The 22,100-nt window shown below is 35.9% G+C and overlaps 1 protein-coding gene across 1 annotated transcript in view; it reads left to right on the top strand.

Moving 5' to 3' along the window:
• Window positions 1-22,100, top strand: part of CNTNAP5 (contactin associated protein family member 5) — a 958,268-nt gene that overhangs the window by 857,649 nt on the left and 78,519 nt on the right. The window contains exon 20 of the mRNA XM_045850657.1: window positions 17,193-17,323. Within this exon, the coding sequence (XP_045706613.1) occupies window positions 17,193-17,323 (131 nt within the window). The remainder of the gene's footprint in view (window positions 1-17,192; window positions 17,324-22,100) is intronic.

Genomic DNA, 22,100 nt, shown 5'->3' with positions numbered 1-22,100 from the left:
GTCCTATATAGTCAAGGAACAATGTCACAAATATGAAGGAAAGTAAATTTGTTGTTGATGTAGAGGTGTTTGAGAAAGGATAGTCTTTGGGAGGGCATTGAGTGACTCAGGCATTGGAGAACATTGATAGAATTTCTTAAATATGCTGGTTCCCTTTCTACCTGTTATATGCTCCCACAGAGCATGGGGCATTTTCTCTAGGTCATGACATTTGTTTTGTTTGTAGATGTGGGTTTACTTCCCAGTCTTACTGGGAGGTCTATGCTCCATGGGAACAGAAGCCTTGGCTATGTGGTTTCACTGCCCAGCAAAAGAAAAGCACATAGTAGGCACTGAATAAGCACTTGCTGACTGACTGACTAATGGATGACCTCATCATATCATACCTCACTTTCATGGTTTCTAAAGCCAGCTTTTTTAAATCTGTAAAAACATAGGAGATTAACCATATGTCCTCTGAATTTTACCCCCTAAGGACCAGTACTGTTTGCTCTTCCTTTTTTTCTCCATAGGCATAATACATAACATTCACTCTCTCAATAAAGAACAATGTTTCTTGTCATTTCTTTTCATGGCATATGCAATGTTTAAGTATCTTTACAAGAGGTTAAACTAAATAGTTAGGCATGGGCATGCTGTCTGTGTGTAGGTATGCAAGTGCATGAGTGAGGATTAGTGTATTAGTGTGCTGCAGGGTGGGATAGTGTTCTTTATTTTTATTTTAATTCTAATGCAGTACATGTTCAGGAAGGAAGAATTTGGAACAAAATCAGAAACTGTAGAAAGTATTCTCAGCTGCTATTGTCTCCTCTCTCTGTTTTACCTCTGAGGAGTAGGCAAAGACTCTTCCCCCAGCTTCTTATCTAGTTCATGCTGTTGTTTAGAGGAAGCAGTATAGGCCTTGGGTTCAGAACGTCATATTACCACTAAAACTTTCAGTAGATATTTAACTTCCCTGAGTTTCATTGTTTCTCATTTGTAACAGAAAATAATTATTGCAAATTACTGTCTTTTCATTGCCTCTGCCGCAGAGAAGTGACGGGTTCCTCTGTCCTCTGAGGAATGAGGACAAGAATCTTGGAGGGGGTAATGGAGAAGGGTCAGAAAAAGACTGTGTGCCTGCATCCTCATACATCCCCAAATACTGCACTACTCCTCTCATCAGGTGAAATGTCATAGTTACATACATAAGAGCTTATATAAGACTAGGCATGGAGGAGGTACTCTGTAAATCTCACGTCAATCCTCTTCTATGAGTGCATCAATCTGATGTAAATCAACATTTTATTTCTAAGGCCAATGTTGGAAAAATGAAGGATAAAGAATACAGAAGGGAGAGCATCCTGGAAATAGCCCTTATTTCTGAACAAGTAGGACTCCACCAGCAGAACTTGAAGCAGCTCCACCCTTCAAGAAAGATATTTATCTGAATGTCTTTGTGCCATTATACAGGCTCTATGGTTGTCTCTTGATGACTTTGCATTGTGTGAAGTGCCTCAAAATAATCATGAGCTAGTTACACTATTTGAGAATGACTTCAGAAAATGGTTTAAGAAATTATCTTTAATTGACCATCATTTATATTTTCTTTTATGGAAGTGTCTGAAGCTAGCACTAACTGCTTTGCTATCTCTGCTCTTGGAGTATAGATACATTTTGAACACACTGTATTTGTCACAAGTTTAAACTTTAAAAAAAATATCATTCTGTATTCACCAGACATTTTTGTTTTTTGAATGTTACTTTTTCACCACTTCTATTAAGTAGTGCACACAGTATTACATGGTAAGTATAACTTTCAGACCTGGTTATTAAATGCAGTGAGCTTAGCTCCTTGTTATATGGATGCATTCATGTTGTAGGTCAAATACCATCAATCTGACTCCCTGAATGAAATAATTGGAACATTTCTGAATGAAATAATTGGAACATGTATCATACCTGTCATCAAACTAGGTCTTTTGAAATTATATATAACATTTAGAAAAATAAAATAATGACTTGAAAAAAAACTCAGCTCAGAAGATGTGATGACTTCCTTAGGGGACACAGTTTTAGTTGATATTCCAATTTTTTCAGTAAGCATTGATTTCTACTTATTCTCCACATGCATCCTACCTCCCAACCACTACACACATGCACCTCATCTCCTTTTCTTTCTCAATACCTTTGACACATTTTTCCTCTCGTGAAACCCTTTTTGTCCTCTTCATGTGGCTAACATTCATGTGTCCTTCAGGACTCCTGTTCAGGATGTATCCAGATCTTCCCTAATTTTCCAGTTTTCTTATCTGCATATGTCTTTTTCCATCACTTTCTTCAATGTATTGTAATAGTTTTCTTATTGCTCAATATTGCTCACTAGGCTACACAGTGCTGAGAAAAAGGCTGTATCTGTTTTGTCTAAGACAATATTCGGCTCCATTCCTGGCACATCATGGATGTGGATCTTTTTTTTTTTTTTTTCCCCCCTGCAGGTAGGTGGAAGGCCTGCTCTGACTCAGTTTTGTACTGGCTCCATGGGAGATGTAATGAACCATGCAGGAGCTTCTTTTTAGGAGAGGTAGTGGTTCTCAGTAACACTTTAGTTTACCAGTTAACAGATCAAAAACCAGCACCAAATATTTCTGTGAATTTACATCACTTTATACTGTTAAGATTTATACTCATTAAAAATGTTTAAAATGTTCAAAACACAGGAACAGGATTTTCATTAGTTCCAAATATTGCATTGTTTTAGGTGCTGTCATCAAAAAGCAATTATAGTAAAAAGTAAACATAAAATTGACAAAGCTGCCTCATCCTAAATACTTTACATACTAATTACTATGTTGAGTCCTAATGACTACTGCCTTCACACTCCATAAATCATATTAAAATAATAGGAAAGGGGTTTATAAATACAAGTAAATCCTAATTGTATCTTAGAAGAAAGGAAAACAGATCTTTAGAAGCTCAATGAAGTCTCTAAACACATAAATTATCAACCAGCCATTCCCATGGAGTTTTGTGGGCCATGACTTTTACCCACACTATAAAGACTGAGTTCAGGGTGGGGGTAAGCCTGAACCAGTGGAATCTATATGGTTTCATTCATACATAACGACTGACAAAAATAAAAATAACTCCAGTTTTAACATTTAATGTATTTTGCTTTTGTTGAAAAAGCTTGCCTTTCCACGATAGAGGAATGGGTCTTGACAGAATGCCATGGAAAAGGGGCATTCAGTATGCATTTACTACCAGTAATGGGACTCTTTTCCAATGCAATTGACTTTTGAGTTAAAGGTAAAACAGGTTGTAGAATATTTTCTGCAGACGTAAACAGAAGCACTGAAATAGAAGATGATCTTTGCTTATTAAGGTCCTTCGAATAGGGCTAAATGAAGTAAACCAGAATCTATCACCAAACAGGCCAGAGGATTTGGTACTTGTTTAGTGCTTCCTCTGAGAGATTTCAAGATTGTTTTTGAATAAGAAATGAATTGAGCCCTAGAAAACCATCATAGCTGAGTGAATCCGGGAATGCTCAGCACATTGCAGTTACTGACTCATGAGAAATTCTCAAGTAGCTGAGAATATTTTCTTTAGGATGGCTGATTCTTTTCAGTACTAATCTGTCCTCACCTTGCTCAAGATAGAAACTAGGGAGAACAAACTTAACATTTAATTTTTTCATGAAAATTGACTTTATTTTCCATGGAGTTTGCAATTCTTTTAAGTATAACCCCTCTCTTCCAAGAAGCTTAACAATATAAGATTTTTTTTTAATTTGGAGTTATGCCATTAAATTTAGCATTCAAATGTGCATTCAGTGATTGAGGACAAGTTCTGGACAAATGAGTTTGGCCTCAGAATGACCACAAAGTGTCTTTTAGCATTTTCTCTGTGAACTCTCACTAAGTGGTATGATCACTCAGACACTTACCTTTATGCAAAGGGCTTTTATGAAATGCTTTATCTTTATGTGGTGGGTGATGAGGAAAAGATACAAAACATGGATGCTTCCCTTTAGGAACACAGGTCTCAGGCTAGGGGAAGTTCCATGTGACATGGATGTTATGTAAATGTCCAGCTTAGCTAGGCAAACTAAATTTCCTCTTTATGTAAAGTTAGCATAAAATAATAATGATTATAACATATTTATAATGTTTAAAGATGAAATATGAGTCCCTGGGCAGGTAGCTCTGTTGGTTAGAGCCTCATCCCCATACTCCAAGGTTGCAGGTTGGATATACAAGAATCAACCAATGAATGCATAAATAAATGGAACAACAAACAGAAGTTTCTCTCTCCCCTTCTTTCTCTCCCTTCTTCTCTCTAAAATCAATCAATATTTTTAATCTTTTGAAAAAGATGAAATACAAGAAAAATATCTCCAGAACAAAATGAGTAATCAATGATATTTTAATAATACTGATTATAACAATGACAATGCTAACATATGTAGCCATAAAATGATAATTATTAAATTATTATCAACTGTTAAGTAATCATTTGCATTATATATGTTTAAGCATGAATGAGATAAAATAAATATTTTATATATTTTTGAAACTACCTGCTATTTATTCATTCTATAAAAAATCCTTCATTAAATATTTATTCAGCCCCTCAATATGTGTTTGGCACTTTTTTTTGACACTGGAAATATCCTAGAGAAAAATACAGGCATAGTTATCATGGAGCTTAGAGTTAAATGGGAATGAAAATCATTAAACAAGTTTAGAAATGTACACATTAAGAAATGATCAGGTTGGTGATAAGTACAATCAAAACTAGTTTTTTTTAAACAGGTCTTTCCAAAATCTACAGTAAGAAAGTCTTACATAATGACCTAGCCTGGGTTTCTGGGTACGTGTATTACTGAATCAATATTATCCTTAAGTACATGAATCACATTTATATATTCTGTTGTAACTTCTTCCATTTTATTAAGTCTCTGTTCTTATGGAATTTACATTTTAGCAGTGAGAGATGGGCAACAAATAGTAAATGTAACATTTAGCAAAATGTTACATGATAAACTCTATGGGAAAAGGAAAAGCAGGGGTAAAGGAATCAAATATACAATGGGTGGGAGTGGAGATCTTACAGTTTTGAACATGATCATCAGAGAAGAACTCTTTAAACAGGCCATATTTAAACAAAGACCTGAAGAAATTGAGGAGGGAGGAGCCTTATGCATATCTACTGGTGAGGCAGAGAAAACAGGAAATGCCAAGTCCTGTCCAAGACAAGTGTATGCTTGTTGTCTGAACCCCAGAGAGAAGGGGGATATAGTAGGTGATGAGGAGTGCTTTCCCTTCTTTTATAGTAGGTGATGAGGAGGGCTTTCCCAAGGAATGACTTAGGACTTTATAATCACAGCAGAGATACTGTATTTACTCTGGGTAAGATTGGAAACTATTTAAGTTTTTGAGCAGAGAAGTGATTGATCTGGTTTATAGTTTTACAAGATTATTCTAGGTGCCCTCATGAAAATAGTCTATGAAGGGTAAAAAGTAGAAAAAGAGTAAGTAAGAGGGTTTTGAAATAATCTGAATGTGAAATGTAGGTTGTTTGAATGGGAGTAGAAGTAATATTGTTGGGAAGTGAAAAAAGTAATTAAGATTCAAGGTATATTTTGTAGGGGTCCATAAAAGTATGTCATATTCTACTTAACATAGGTTATGAGAAAAATAGACATCAGGGATAATTCCAAGATTTTTGGTTGAAAATAGAATTGCTAATGCTTGAGATGGGAAAAGTCATGGAAGGAACATGTTTGGAATAGAAGATCATGAGTTCAGTCTGAGGCATATTAAGTTTTAGGTTAGTAGACATCCAAATAAAGGTGTCAAAAGGTAACTGAATAGAGATGTGTAAAGCTGAGGGGAGAAGATGAGCCTAGATATATAAATTTGGAAATTGGTCTATGTTTAGATATTATGCTGAGTTTAATAGTGCCTCTTCCCCCAATTTATAATTATATAAAATTTAGAATGTGACCTTATTTGAAAATAAATGCCTTAATAGATATAATTAGTTAGATTAAAATGGAATCATGCTGAATTATAGTGAGCCTTAAATGCACCTAGTGTCCTTATAAGAAGGAGATATGAATACAGAGATTCAGAGGCACATAGAGAAATGCAGAAGGATGAAGGCCATGTGACATGACAATAATAAAGACAGAGATGGGAATGATGCAGCTATAAGCTAAGGAACTCCAAGGCTACCAAGAGCTATCATAAACCAGAAACACTCAAGGCAATATTTCCTTTTATAGCCTTTAGAGGAAGTACAAATCTGCTCACACCTGATTTCAAGCTGTTAGCCAGATCAATGTGTTACAGCAGCCCTAAGAAACCGGAGAGTGTGTAGAATTGTAACACTGATGAGATTGTCTAGGTGGTGAGTGTTGATGATGAAATTCATAGACTGAGTCCCAGGACTTCAACATTAAGAGGGCATGGAGAAATAGAGCAATCAGTAACAGAGTGTAAGAAGGAATGACCAATGATAATGGAAGAAAACTAGGGAATAGAAAGATGTTCTAAATGGTGAATAAAGAGTTTAATAAAGAGAAAAGAATGTAGATTGCTGATGAAAGGAAGATGAGGATTGTGAATGGAACATTAGATTTAGCATCATGAAGGTCATGTATGACCTTGGCAATAAGTTTTGATGAAGACTCTAAGATAAAATCTTACTGGAGGAAGTTTAAGAGCAAATGGGAAAGAGGAATTGGAGACAGGAAGTATAGATAAATGCTTGGAGTTTTATTGTAGGCCAGAAAAAAAGCAGAGAAATATGGTCATGGCTAAAGTTAAGAGATCTGAAGAGGCTTCCTGTACTTTTCCTTTAATACAGGAAACATGTTCCTGCAAATGATGTAGTAGTGAGGATGTTATTTTTTTTCATGTAAAAGAAGTGATTATTGCCTAAGTGATGGCTTCAGATAGATGAAAAGGATGGGGATGAATGTATAAATTAATATTAGATAAAAACATGGGTCACTCTTCTAAGTTAATAGAAAGGAAGATAAAACATATAGGTTCAGAAATTGATAAATTAACAGATACGGTGTCAGGAGTTTATAAAAGTTCTTTTCTGATTGCTTCAGTATTAGAGAAGCAGCAGGCAAGGTCATTAACTGAAAGTGAGGAAAAAGTCAGAGATGGAGGTCTGAGAAAAGACATAAGACAGTGAAATAATTGTCTGAGCAGTAAGTAAATGGGTTTAGGAAATACTTAGGAAATACACTGTAATTAAGAGTATACAACAAAGGCCCTCTGAAAGTTGGCAGTGATAAATTTAAAGTTGCTTATGAGCAATCCACATGGTTTGTATTTTTTTCTTCTATGTAAACTGTATAAAAGTAGGACCAGTGTAGGTTGGATTTTAGTAGTTATGGTTCTGCCAGGCAAATATCTTCATTTATTAAAGTAAGAGTGAACCAACTGAATTAAGACTATACCCAAGAGAATGGTCATGGTGATGGGCCAGGTGTTTGGGCTGGGTTATGAGAGAAAAGAAAAAAATGGGGATAAGGAACACCGAGTACTGGTGAGATTAAAACTTTTGCTAAGAATTATGGGAGTCTAGGCATTAGAAGAAATAATCCAGAATAGTAAGAGGTTGTAGTCAGAGAGTAGGATGCTTACACTTAAAATTATGGAGGGGGTGCATGTATTAATAATAACAGATACTGAATTCTGATATTGGTTCCATCATGTACTAATCAATCATGAATAACAGGAAAATACTGTAATATAGAGGTAATTGTGCATGGCAAAGAAGGCATCACTGTTTGGATCAGATCAGATCCATGAATGAAGACGGAGCTTCTGGCAAAAATCTGTAAGAGGAGCATTCCAGGTAGAGAGAAGAACAAAGCAGGTATAAAGACTCTGAAGCAGGAATGACTGCAGCACAATAGGGAAATGTAAAATAGGTCAACAGTGGTTGAAACTTAGTAATTGAGGGCAGTTGTGGAGTGAAATGATACAAAGAGTTACAAGGGAAGGTCATATAGGATTTTACCAGCTATGACAAAGAATTTGGATTTTATTCTCAGTGTATCAGGAAGCCAAACCATTTTAAAACATGTTACGCAGTGACCTCCAGTTTACACTTAAAATTATTTTGACTGGTGTGTAGAGAATGAATGGATGTGGAGGGAAAGAGGTAAATTAGAATCTGGGAGGTAAGTTTAAATGTGCTTCAATAGTCTAGGTCAGAGATGGCTATGGACTAGATGAGTCTATAGTGGCTGAGCTGAAAAAAGGTGCAAAGATGCACCTCCTACTTTGATCTCTCTTACTTTGTAGACATCATAAGGCTGTTTATAACTTAGATGTACAGCATGTATATAGGAGTGCTGGAAAGGAAATAAAACAAGGATGACTCCTAGAGTTTTGTTCTAAGCAACCAGTGGATGAGTGGCATCACTCACTAAATCAGTAAAGATAGAGAAGGAGCTAGTTGGTGAGGATGGTCTGGGTAGTAGAAACTCAAGGGTCCATAGAAAACTGAGAGTGGGATCAATATAGATTGATATGGAATAGACAAATTAGAACATGTAGAAGAGCTCCTTTTAATAAAGAAATCAACAACAACAAACCCAGTAACAACTCTCTTAAAGGAACTACCATCTGTTTTCCATTTGATGTTGTGAGACCAGGTGGTGCTTTATGTCTTCTTTTTAGGTCTAACTTGCACACTGGGTATCCAGATTAATTTTTTTATCTGGATAAAAAAGCTCTCACTTTGTGCATAACAGCCCAGTCACACATGAGTTTAAAGCCCTTTAGGGGATGCTTTTCTTACAAAAGGTGCAAATTCTTTGTCATTTTAGGGCACATCTTCTCTATGTGACCTACTACTCTCTTTCAGGTTCCACTCATTTTGCAGGATTGTGGTGTTTCCCATCTTTAAAAATCAAGAGGTTGGTAGGGTATGTGTATTCTAAAATTCTTGCCAGTTTTACCTGTCTTTAGTTCTACCATTTTGAGCATGGCAAAATGCAATCTTTTGTTATGCTTCCATCTCTAAAGCTACATGAGATACCATTTTTCATTGTTTTGCCTAGCTAAGTTCTACCTCCCTTCAATAAAACTTTTTTTTCTCTGAATATACTTTTTTATTGCCATGACCCTTATATATGCTCATTTTTAATCTACAAAATATGTATTTATTGTTAATCAAATCATTCGCATTCCTTTTGCCTTATCATCTGCTTCAATCATCTACCTGATCACACATCTCCTTGGAGGTGGCATGGTATAGTGGAAGGAGAATATACTTTCAGTTTCTGAACTCTTAGCTTTAAATTCTATTTCATTTTGGATATTGTTATTGCTGTATTATTATTATTATTATTATTATTATTATTGGAGATTTTTACCTCTCTGAAATTCCATTACTTAATCTGAAGGCTTTATGACAAAATATCTTTTGTGCAAGTTAAAGTGTCTAATACCTAGTAAGCAGATATTAGAGGGAAGTGTGTCCATTGCTTTTGTCTTCTTTAAGTCAGTTATAACTCATTAAAGATATTACTATAGCATAAAATGGAACAGCTTTCCACACAGATAGGGTGGTAAAGGGATGTTTTCAACTGAGAGGAAAAAAATACAGGGATGGAGTTAATGAAATGAAGAACATTATTTGAGTTGATGCTGAGTGTTCAGGTGTGATTAAGAAATGAAAAATATGATTGTGATAAAGTTAGAAAAGTGAGAATTTTACGTGTTAAGCTAAGAAGTTGGAATGTATCACATAGAATTAGGAAGCCTTGAAATTATTTTAAATGCTAGAATCACATGGCCAAGTATGTGTTAAAATACACTAATGGCAGTATGGGAGACAGATTATTGTAGAAAGACTGGAAAAGTGGGAAGAAGTAAGACAAACCAAAACAAAATTATGTTATTGAACAATTGAGGTGCACACATTTTTGCCTTGTGAAACACCTCATGGCACTAGATAATATTTGACCTTTGCAGTTCTGAGTTTCTAGTCAATAATTTCCCCACTCTTATGAGAAGGTGATTGTCAAGCAAGATACAAAGAGTAAAATATCTTGCCAAAAAATACATGGTTTCCTTTGTTTAGTATTAGAGCACCTTTGATAATAAGTACCACAGAGATACACATAAGGCCATATGAAGACAAAGAAGAACATTGGAGAGATGCATTGACAAGCCAAAGGGTGCCAAGGACTGCAGGCATTCACCAGAAACTATGAAGAGGTAGGGAGGGATGCTAGCCTAGAGACTCTGAGAGAACAATTTGAACATCTATCCTCTAGAACTTAAGAAAATAAATTTCTGTTGTTAAAAAAAAAAGAAACCCCCAATAGGTCAGCATCTCCCAAAAGAATATGACTCTTATTTAACCTGAAGGACATTTTCCTGAGCCAGTTACATCTACAAAGATGTTCAGAGTCTAGCACTGATCAACTTAAAACCTAGACAAATCCAATAATAAGCTTGTCAGATTTGACCTCCAGACTTTGAAATGTAGAGCTCCAAGGGTCAGGACTACAGAGAGGAATTGTTCTATGGGCTGTGGCCATAGATCCAAGAAGTGGTTCAGCTGTTCATGTGACTAAATCCTCATAGGCTGAGTTGTCTGTTTGAAAGAGAAAGGGTTTCCACTATGCTGCTGGGAGACCTGAGCATTCTGTTGGACAGCATGAGCTTGTGAAGAGGAAGGAAGTGGAGGGGATGATAGCAGTGGCAGCTTAGAGTCTCTTGCTCCAACTCAAGCAGCTCCACATTTTTCTCTTTTCTATAATAGCCACCACTGTGTATTTTATTTGAATAAAGTGTTCTAAATGGAAAACAATTTGAAAGCCACTGGACTAAGCAGATACCGAAAATTCAGATGCATGGGGAAGAGATGAAACCCAAATACTAACAAGAGGCAGAAGGTTCAAGGCAGTTTGTGGAATTGCAAACCCGAGTAAATTCCATGAAACATCATGGCCTCAGATGCAGGTAGAAAGAAGTATACACCAGTACAGAAGCCATTCAATTCTAGATGCAGTTTCTAGATGCAGTTTCCAGGACTTATCCAGGTCTTTGGTGTGACACTTGGGATTTCCTAGACAGATGTTCTCCCAAGTCCTGGAGTTTATTGACTCCAGGGTGACACTATAAATATGAATTAATCCGTAATCTCAGGACATATAAGAATAGGTACCACCTTTATTTATACTGTTTCAGAGAAGTTATTCTTTTAGATGTTAAAATTTTCTAAGTTCCACTGAATTTTTTTCTCTTTCCTCCCTCCTTCACTTTATCCCACCTTTTCTCTCCCTTCTCTCTTCCTCCTTCTCTCTCCCTCTCCCTTCTTTCCTTATTTCCTTCCTTTAAAATTTACTAAGTATTTGCCAAGGACCATACACTAGGAATCTAAGGATATACAAGGTATGTACAAATTTCCAAGGAGTTAACAGATTGTGTGGGAGACAGACAAGCAAACAGACAACACAACTCAGTACATGTTTGTGTAGAAGTTAGCACAGTGCCTATAGAAGCAGAAGAGGGCACCTTGAAGAAACCATGAAAGTCTTCTGGGGAGAGGTTACCTTACACTGAATTTTGGATGATGGGTACAGGTAAGCCTAACAAGAAAGTTTGAGGTGGAAGACTATTCTAGTCTGAGCTGATCACATGAGGTCATTGTGGTCCATGGGAAAACCATGTTTTTTGGCAATAGCTAGATTTAGTTTCTAAATCTGAATCCATCACTTAATATGAATGATAAAAATGTATTAACCTCTCAGCACCTATGTTTATTCACCTGTAAAATGCAGGAAAATGTATTCCAGACAAAAGTGGTGTCATAAGCAGCAATTCAAACATATTATAAGTCATAAGAGTATAATGTTGTCCAGAAAGTAGCAAGGGAATTTAACAGAACATAACTACCTCCTCTTTGATTTAAAAGGGATTCCTTATCATTGTGTTCAAATATTTTTGTAATCATAGATTCTCCTCCCACTGTTAAAAGTGACATTGATATTACCTGTTATTTAATTCTAAAACATAAAATATGACATGGATTTTGCCTGAAGACAAAAAAAATAAAACATGAGGCTACATAAAAACTAGAGTGCTCCAATATTAATAGGATCTGTTAATACTTTTACAGAGTACTTGCTGATAACAGAAGGTCATTCCATTACAAATATATTTATTCTAGAAGGATATTTTGAAAAACCCTAAATGGGGCTCAAATGAATTTTATATCTGATTTCCACATTGTGGACATCTTATACCAGTTTATATATGTGCACAAAGATATGCTCTCTATAATGTAGGAATGTTATATATATAATAGAAAAATAATAATTGAGACTAAATAGAAGAGGATGCATTATAGTACCTTATGTAAATAGTAGTGAACTCCTGATCAGAACAATCCATATTTTAGTTTACTGGATTTATAGACATAGACTTCCTTCAGTCTGTTGTGTATGGAACTATAAGTTTGTGATACTTACCATTTTGTTAAACTCAGAAGGAAATATGGGGATATGGAACTCTAGAGAGAAAATGAAAGCCTATAGATAAGGTGTATATTGGAAGTAGAGGAAGGCCTTAGAGCAGAGGACAATTGTAGGCCTCAGGGTTCTCCAGAGACTAGCAAATATGACAATGACCTTGAAAAACTTGATTGGAATCTGCTGAATCACCAGAGTGCACACTGAAAGGAAAGAATGGCCCCTTAGTTCACTAAATAACTGAAGAAGACACTGGGGAAGTCTGTCTGACCCTATACTATTCTCTCTCTCAACACAGTGCCTCATGCCAAACTGAAAGTTAGTCTTTAGTTGTATTAAGCTTATTTTAAAAAGTTGTGGATTGAGTGTTCTCTTCCTGTGAATTATGTGAAAATGAGTTAGGGAAAGGTTTCAGGTATCATATTGGGAAATTTTGAGAGGCATTGATTGTATAAAACTCTAAGAAAATAAGATCAATATTTGCATGGCTGTAAAATAACTGAGATGCTTTGTTTTTTATTTTTAAATTAATTCACTTTAATTATAATTGACATAAATTATTATATTAGCTTCAGGTGTACAATATAGTGATTCATACAAAGTGATCACTATGATGAGTTTAATAACCATAGTCATCACAATGTTATTGACTCTATTTCCTATGCTTTACATTACATTCCTATGACTTATTTTATAAGTGGAGTTTGCTCTTCTTAATCACCTCCTCCTTTCTCAATTCTTTGAGCACCTTTTCATGTACTTGTTGGCCATCTCTATGTCTTATTTGAAGAGATGTTTATTCAGGTCCTCTGCCCATTTTTTAAGTGGATTGTTTGTTTGTTGATGCTGAGTTGTATGAGTTCTTTATATATTTTGTAATATAACAGTTTACCATATATATATAATTTACAAATGTCTTCCTTCATTTAGTAAGTGGCCTTTATATCATATTGATTCTTCACTGTGCAAAAGCTTTCTAGTTTGATGTTGTTTCACATTTTTCTTTTTCTTTTTCTTTTTGTTGATTTTTTTTTGCCTTTGCCCAAGGAGACATATGATATACATATATATTGCTAAGAACAATGTCAACAGTTTACTGCCTAAGTTTTCTTCTAGGAGTTCTATGGTTTCATGTCTTATATTTAATTCTTTCATCCATTCTGTGTTTATTTTTGAATATGGGGAAGAAAACAGTCTAGTTCTTTCTTTCTATTTTTTTTTTGCTTATATCTGTCTAGTTTTCACAACCCTATTTATTAAAGAGCTTATCTTTTCTCCATTGTATATTCTTGCCTCCTTTGTCATAGATTAGTTGAGCATATAATCTTGGACTTATTTCTGAGATGTCTACTCTGCTCCATTGATCTATGTGTCTGTTTGTGTGCCAATACAATAGTAATTTGATTACTAGAGTTTTGTAAAATAGTTTGAAATCAGGGTGTGTGATAACTACAACACTGTTATTTTTTTCTCATTATTTCTTTCACTATCCTGTGTCTTTTGTGCTTTTATATAAATTTTAGGATTGCTTGTTCTAGTTCTGTGAAAAATGCCATTGGTATTGTATTGAATTGGTAAATGCTTTGAGTAGTATGGACATTTTAACAATGTTAATTCTTTGAGAACATGAAGGCAGTATAGGTTTTCATTTATTTGTGTCTTGTTCACTTGCTTTTGTCAATGTCTTATAGTTTCTGGAGTATAAGTCTTTTAGCTCCTTGATTAAATTTATTCCTAGCTATTTTATTGCTTTTTGATTCAATTGTAAATAGGATTGTTTTCTTAATTTCTCTTATTGTTAACTCATTTTATAGAAAACAACAGAATTCTGAATATTAATTTTTCAACATGAAACTTTACTTTATTCAGTTATTAGGTCTAATAATTTTATTAGGGTATATAGGGTTTTCTACATATAGTTTCATGTAATCAGAATATAATAAAAATTTGTTTCTTTATTTCTTATTTGGATATTTTTATTTCTTTTTCCTGTCTGATTGCCTTTGTTATGACTTTTAGAGAATGTGCATACTTACCTTATATCTGATCTTAGAGAGAAAGTTTTCAGTTTTTCAGCATTGAGTATTATGTTAGCTGTGTGCTTGTTATATGTGGCCTTTTGTATGTTGAGGTATATCTCTTCTATACCACTTTGTTGAGTGTTTTTATCATGAAAAGGATGCTGAATTTTGGTTAATGCTTTTTCAGAATCTATTGAGATAATCATATGATTTTCCCCCTTTATTTTGTATATATGGTATATCACATTAATTTATTAATTAATTAAATGGAGTAAATCAGGCTTTCTCCCCAAGCTGTCTGCGCAACTAAAAGAAGCAGTTTTCCTATAATCTTGAGAATGGGCCCAATAAGCAGCATTCCCATCCCCTTGAGTGGGCCCACATGTGCAGAATCATGCTTTGTTATACAATGTTTTGGCACTCTACCAGCTTTGTGTGCATTTAGTATTTAAGGGAGTCTGGACTCCCTGCCAGAACAACATGCAGTGAAACACATGGCTTGCATCCTGTGTGGATCACCCCACCCTAGAATAAAGACATATCAGGCATTCCCAGGGATCTGCAAATTTTCTTCCTGAATTGCTTGAACTGTGAGTGAACCTGCTTAACCTTGAATGGTCACAACACACTTTATTAATCCATTAATTGTTTAGTAAAATGTTGTTTGTCTTCCATGTGTTGGTGTGTTTTTTTTCTTTCAGTTTTCTTCTGGCAATTGATTTCTAGTTTTTTACCATCACTAATGAAGGAGATATTCAAAATGATTTTGATATTCTTCAAATTACTCAGACTTGTTTTCTGGTCTAAGGTGTGGTCTATTTTAGAAAATGTTTCAGATACACTTGAAAAAGATGTGTGTTCTGATGATTTGTGGTATAATGTTCTTTAGATATGTGTAAAGTCAACCTGCTCTAATGTTTTGCCAAGGCCACTGTTTCCTTGTTGATATTCTGTCTGGCTGATCTATTCATTGATGTGAGTGGGGTTTTAAAATACCCTACTATTATCATGTTACTGTCAATCTCTCTAATTATGCCTGTTAATATTTGATTAATGTATTTATTCTCTTGGTTGAGGTGTTTTAGACATAAACTGAGATGTTAAGTATGATTCAACATTCTTTAACAGGGTCCCTGTTAAGATCATTGACATCTAAATGAATAGTTGTGAGGAAGGTGTCAGAAAAGATGCATAAAATGGACATAACTTCTAAAATGGACAAATACATACAGAATATGACTATGCATATGAATTAGCCAAAGTGTGGGATGGTACAACAGTGTAAATTTCCTTAAGGAATGTGGTTCTTATCACCATGACTAATACATAATTATCACATGCTGATTTATTTTATTTTGTTGAATGAAATATTAAAACACCCAGATTCTTCAAATTAAAAGAAGCCTGAAGACGGATGCCATCCAACAGCAACCAGTGCACAAGATATGTCTTTAAGGTTTTTTAGCAAAGGCAGCCAAGATCCCTTTGCCTAATGTCTGCTTATCTTCATAGCTACCCCCACCCCTACCCAAGTCCTATAAGTACCAAGTGTGATGCTGATAGATAGCTATTATTAATTAAGTGATAAAATATCAAAAATATTAATATTTAGAAATTTCTGATGGTAAGAACCATAAAGAAAGAACACAACAGAAAAACCCAGAATTGACTATAGGGACGCTTCTCCCCTTGGCTAACTGTTAGGTAATGGCCACATAATCCCAAATTATTTTTTATTCTGCCTTAGGTTATTTTACATTATATATCTGAAATTCCATGAAGATAATTATGAAGAAAAAGAGTTATAGGATATGGTAGCAATTAAAGAAAAAGTGGAAAGAAACTTAATCTTACAAAAGTTTTCACAATTCAATTATAAAATAGACTTATTGTTGTTTTATTTTAAAAAATTGGTATTTTGTTTTATGATTATACTTTCTCCACACATTCACATGCACTTTAATTTTGCATCTGTACTTAGGAATTTCTTTATGGACCAAAACAATTGGCCCAATGATCCCACTTCTGGGAATATATCCTAGGAATCCCAAAACAGCAATTCAAAACACGTGCACAATTCAAAACAATGAGCATATCTTATGTTCATTGCAGCCTTATTTACAATAGCAAATATCTGGAAATAGCCCAAGTGCCTATCCATAGATGAGTGGATAAAAAAGTTGTAATGCATTTACACAAAGAAATACTATGTGACCATAAAAATGAAGGAATTCTTACCTTTTGCAAAAGCATGGATGGACCTGGAGATTCTTATGTTAAGTAAATAAGCTAATCAGAGAAACACAAATTACATGTGACCTCACTTATATGTGAAATCTAATGAACAAAATAAACTGACAAAATAGAGATAGAGACTTGGATATATGGAAGAGACTGACAGCTCTCAGAGGAGATGGGGTAGAAAGGACTAGATGAAAGAAGGTGAAGGGTCTAGCCAGAGAACATGTATGCATAGCCCACAGACATAGACAAAAAATAGAATATCTTCTAAAAATTTAAATGATGAAAGTATTAAAACATTAAACCTTTTGATTTAATTCAAATTTTCAATATAATTGAATGATAATGATCAATTAAAATATGATCTGATTATGCTTTTACATTTTATGGGTTGTGTTTTTAATTCTAATTTCTAACATTTATTTTTCAAGGAAGCTTACAAGTTCACTATCAGTTGAGCAAGGAAGAGATCCATGTGTTCACTATTGAGGTAGAAAACTTTGCCAACAGAAGGATGCACCACTTGAAGATTAACCGAGAGGGAAGAGAGCTTACCATTCAGGTACCTTATTTTCCTCTTTTCATTCAGCCAAATATGTCTTGAATGCTCAGTAACACTTTTCTGAGCTTCTACCCCAAGCCAAGTGTGCAGCCAAGTTCTGGGATATATACAAACCACATTTGGCCCCAGTCTTTGAAAAGATTGAATAGTGGTTCTCAAAGTGTGCTACTTCTTCCTACCTGCATCAGCATCAACTGGGACCTTGTTAGAAATGCAAATTCTTGGGCTCAACAACAGATGTACTTAGTCAGAAACTTCTTTGCAAGGTAGTCTGCAGATGATTCTAATGCCTATTCAAGCTTATAACTCCTGAACTATAGTATGATAGAGAGATATGTGAGTGAAAAGGAGATCACAAGGGACTCTCAAGGGCTAGGACTGAAGTGTGCACAGGTGAAAGGAGGGCAAAGAGAAGGGTTCTTTCTGGGCAAAGCTGGGACTAAACTTAGTCTTGAAGGTAATTCGAAATTAGTTAGGTGGAGAAAGGAGAGCTAAGTGCTCAAACAGGAGGTCTATGTGAGCATTTGCAAAGCTGTCTACAAGGGTATAGTATGTGGCAGGCACTCCATAAAATTCTAGTGTAAAATTTTTCTGTGTAGGCAGCAGATGATGGCAGATTACAATAGAGAATTGGCAGAGTCCATATCACCTTTTTAAAAATCATGACCTGAAGTTAGCCCTTAAATCTGCCCAGCAGTCATGCCTTATTTTTTAATCCATTCACTTCCTTGATCTCCTAGGTGACAATTTTAAACTTCCTCATTTCTCCTTATACCCCAAATAATCTCAGCTACATATTTACTTTTAGCAGATGACTTTTTTTCTTTCTTGTGAAAAAACTGCATTTAAAAGAGAATATCCACATACCTCATTACCACTTTTATCCAACTATCTGGATCTGTGTCTTTATACTCTCTTTTACAGTCCTCTTGTTGAGTATGAAGACTTAATGGTCCTAGCTAAGGCCTGACCCACCACTTGCAGGCCAGACCTCATACCTTATTCAAAAAAACATCATTTCAGCATTATCCCCTTCCCTCCCTTTTCAACAATTTCTAGTTCTAATGGGTGGCTTCCCAAAATATAAAACATGCAAATATTACATGAAAAACAAACAACAAAATAACTTAAAAAAAATCTTTCTCTGGATCCAGGAAGGAAAACTTTTGTCCTCTTATCTGACTTTATATACTATCCATTTTCCCTTTTAGCTTATTACTCAAATCCATGGAGATGTTTGTATGCTTGGTTCCTGAATTTTCCCTTCTTTTTTCTTAAATCTACTCCAGTGATTTTTCTCCCTGTGCTACAGTAAAACAGTATTTCTCATGACACCAATGGCCTTATCTCACAAATTCTGATGGTATTTTCTTACTTGCTTTCTAATGGGATCAAACACAGTAATTTCTATCTGCTCTTGGGACACATTTCATCAGGCTTGCCAGACACTGCCTTCACGTGTTGTTTCTTCTATGCCTCTAGTTGCTTTTTTGGTCCCCCTTTAACTTCCAAAACCCAGCAGTATTCATAAGTATCTGCAGCAGTATCCATCCCTGCTGTGGATGCTTATGGAAACAGGAGAAAAACATACACAGAGACAACCGAGTCCTGTGGGGAAATAGGGACGAAATGGCCACGCTCTCTAGTGGAAAGCTCCCTGAGCCCCCACCTTAGTAGGTTTTTATTAAGAATACAGACACAGTTTGTGGAAATCAGCCTGGCAGGGAGATCAAACAAGCAGGTAATTTTCAAAGGTGCTGGCAGAACTCCCACTGGGATTCTGGGCAGAGTTAAGGGTTTTATTACTACAGGACCTAAAAGGCTAGCCTTGTTTCCTTCCCATACCTTCATATTCTAATTCAATAGCATCCTCCAGCAAGCAGATCTCACAGGATCTTGCATATTCTATGTCCCAGGCCTGATTACCCCGGGAGTCCACTATTTCTGGTCTGGGCTGCATCGCCCCTGTTATTTACCCAGGCCTGAGTCAGCAGAGGAGACCAAGGGAGCCAGGAAACTAGGAATCCTCACAACTAAGAACAAGGACTCAGGCTTTAACAAAGCTGAGGGGTCAGGGTTAATGTCCATCACCCCTTCATTCCACACCCCCAAGTCTCTTCCCTGAGGCCTCCATGTGATCATGCCTGTCTTAGGCAATTCCCCCCATGGGAAATCTTGCCCATCATTGGCTAATTGATCAAGCATATGAGGCCAAGCACAGAACAGGCAGCATTCATGCCAGGGAAATATATTTTATCTGCTTAGTGGCTCCTGGTTCGGAGGTCTCTCACTCAGCCTAAGTTGTGGGGGATTACAGCTTCCTGAGACGAGGCAGGGCAGGCCCCAGCATCTGGAGAGGACATGCATGACCCAGCATCCTTGCTACCTTCTCACTGATATTTCTCTGATCTCCTCCATTACTATCCCCCCTGTAACTCAATGTTTTCAACTCTGACTTTTTTTTATTTCCAAAGTCCATCAAAAGTCTTTGTCCTTTTAAGATTACAAGTATGTTGATATGGGCTATGATAGAAGTCTAGATTGACTCTTGATTTTCCTAATTAAGTGGAAGCTCCAGATTAATTGTCAATTATATAATACAAATAACACACCTGTGTGATTATAAATTAATGTGCTTACCCCTAGCATTTACTCTTGAAATAAGAGAAAAGAGTCAGAAAATTTGGGTTGCGGCCACATTAAAGGAGAAAAGGGATGGGAATGATGACTTCTTGTTTCAATATGTTTTGACTGAGGTCCTGAGGAGATATTTGGGATGCATTCCAGTGCACATTTGTATATATGACTCTTATTTCCTCCTCTTTATATTTTCTATCTTTTTTTCCACAAGTGAAAGACATAAACAGGGCAGTGAAAGAATGATAAAAAGGTATTTCCTTTCCTTTCCCTCTAAACAATTTCCACCAATCAATTAATAGGAAATGATAAGCACATCGTGTTTGAGGACATACTATTTCCAAAACCCTGAAGGGACCAGAAAGAACTGGAGGTAGAGGAGTTTTTCTTCTTTAACTTTAAATCAGTTTATTAACACACTTTCTTTCTTTACATTCCTTCCCCCTCCCTCTCAATCTCTTCTCCTTCTTTTCCACCTAGAAAAGGCTGTTCAGGAAAAATAAAAAAGGACAGGCTACTCTACTTCTATACCCCAGGCCTATGGAGCTGGGTCTCAGGTAGTAATCAGAACCTTCAGAGAGAGAGGGCAGGCAACCATTGCCTTACTTCGCCAGCCAAAGGCCTCTGGCACCTAATAACAGATTCTCCACACCTCCAGGCCTGCTTTTCCTCATCCTCTCTTTTATTTCTGATAGTAAGAAGGAGAAGTTGAAGGCTGGGGCTTTAGCCAAAAAGCAAGAATTCCTGGTCATGATTGAGAGTTATAATGGGTTTAATGTTTTTTAAGACACAGGTGCCCACAAAAATGCCTTAGTAGTGAAGATGAACTTCAATGTCCCTGTTTAAAATGCATTTATGGCATTAAACAGATTGTCAGTTTTCAAAATGCCAGCACAACAAGCTGTACAGAGGTAGTTGAGATAGGGGAGAACTCTGAGGTAGCACGGGAAGAAAACTCCTTCAGGGCAATCTGAATCTGTGAGTATTAAACAGATTGGGAACCGGGAATTCCAGTATAGCCAGAGGCATCCTGGTGATGTGACAGACTCTGACTTTATAACCCACAAGATAGAAAGGGAATTAACACAAGATGTTTATTTAATCACTCAGCAAATTTGTGTTAGGAATTATTTTTCCAGTTTTTGTAGTAGTCTTTTTAGAAACATATTATTCATTAATAGGATATCCATAGTCTCAAGGTACAAATAGTTTAGTGGAGGGAGAGAGACAGAGAGAGAGGAGTGGATCATTATGATGTGGCATAATACAAGGTTAGAGTAGAAAAAGGCACCATGAAACAAGAGAGGAGGATCAGTTAACTTAAACAAGGTATCAAGAAAAGCTGCTTGGAGGGGGTTGACTCTGGGAGCACTAAGAACATTATCTGGCACACAGTAGGCACCCAAACATTTGTTAAATTAATTTTGTAAAAATTCAGAAATAAAAATTGTGATTCACTAAAGTTGCTAAAATGTCTATAGAAGTATGTATAATAAAGCAAGAAGCATAGTGCCTGTGGATAGCTCACATGACGATGGGACACTGCTTTGTGACAGTTCATGGCCTTGGCAAAGATGTTTATTTCTGGGTGATATCAGTTCCCCAGACTGTGATATGAGGATAATACTATTTATTTCTCAATGTTCTAGATAAGAATAGATTTTTAAAGATACTTCAGTATACTGCCTCATATAACAAGTGTTCAATAAATTACAAATATCACTACAGTCAGTTTTCATAAATGGAAGGGAAACAAAGCATATAATCACATACAAGTCACAGCTAGGACTCCTCTCACAGCAGACACTGCTGCATGACAAATAGGTGCAGAAGGAAAGTTGTGGTAGTGGAAGCCAGAAGAAATAATCGTTAGTCCTAATCAGCCACTCCCTAAGAGGAACCAGAGTCAGGCACTCAGCTAAAAGTATCTTAAGCTCCTTTTCTTACAGGTGAAAGTTAAGATAATGAGTATCATTTCCAGGAATAACATCATATAAATATTCAGAATAGAGTCTGAAAGAAACTGGTAGGATTTGACTAGACTAAAAAAAAGTAAAATGGATGAGGGCAGGATACTACCTTGGAAAGAAGAGGATAAGAAAGAGACAGAACTGGAATTAGCAGTGGGTGAGGCAAAGAG

Source organism: Phyllostomus hastatus, unplaced genomic scaffold (assembly GCF_019186645.2).
Source record: "Phyllostomus hastatus isolate PE091 unplaced genomic scaffold, TTU_PhHast_1.1 phas_contig_84, whole genome shotgun sequence".
In the NCBI taxonomy this organism is placed as follows: Eukaryota; Metazoa; Chordata; class Mammalia; order Chiroptera; family Phyllostomidae; genus Phyllostomus; species Phyllostomus hastatus.
Note: the sequence above shows the minus strand (reverse complement) of the source record. Positions and strands in the feature narration are given on the sequence as shown.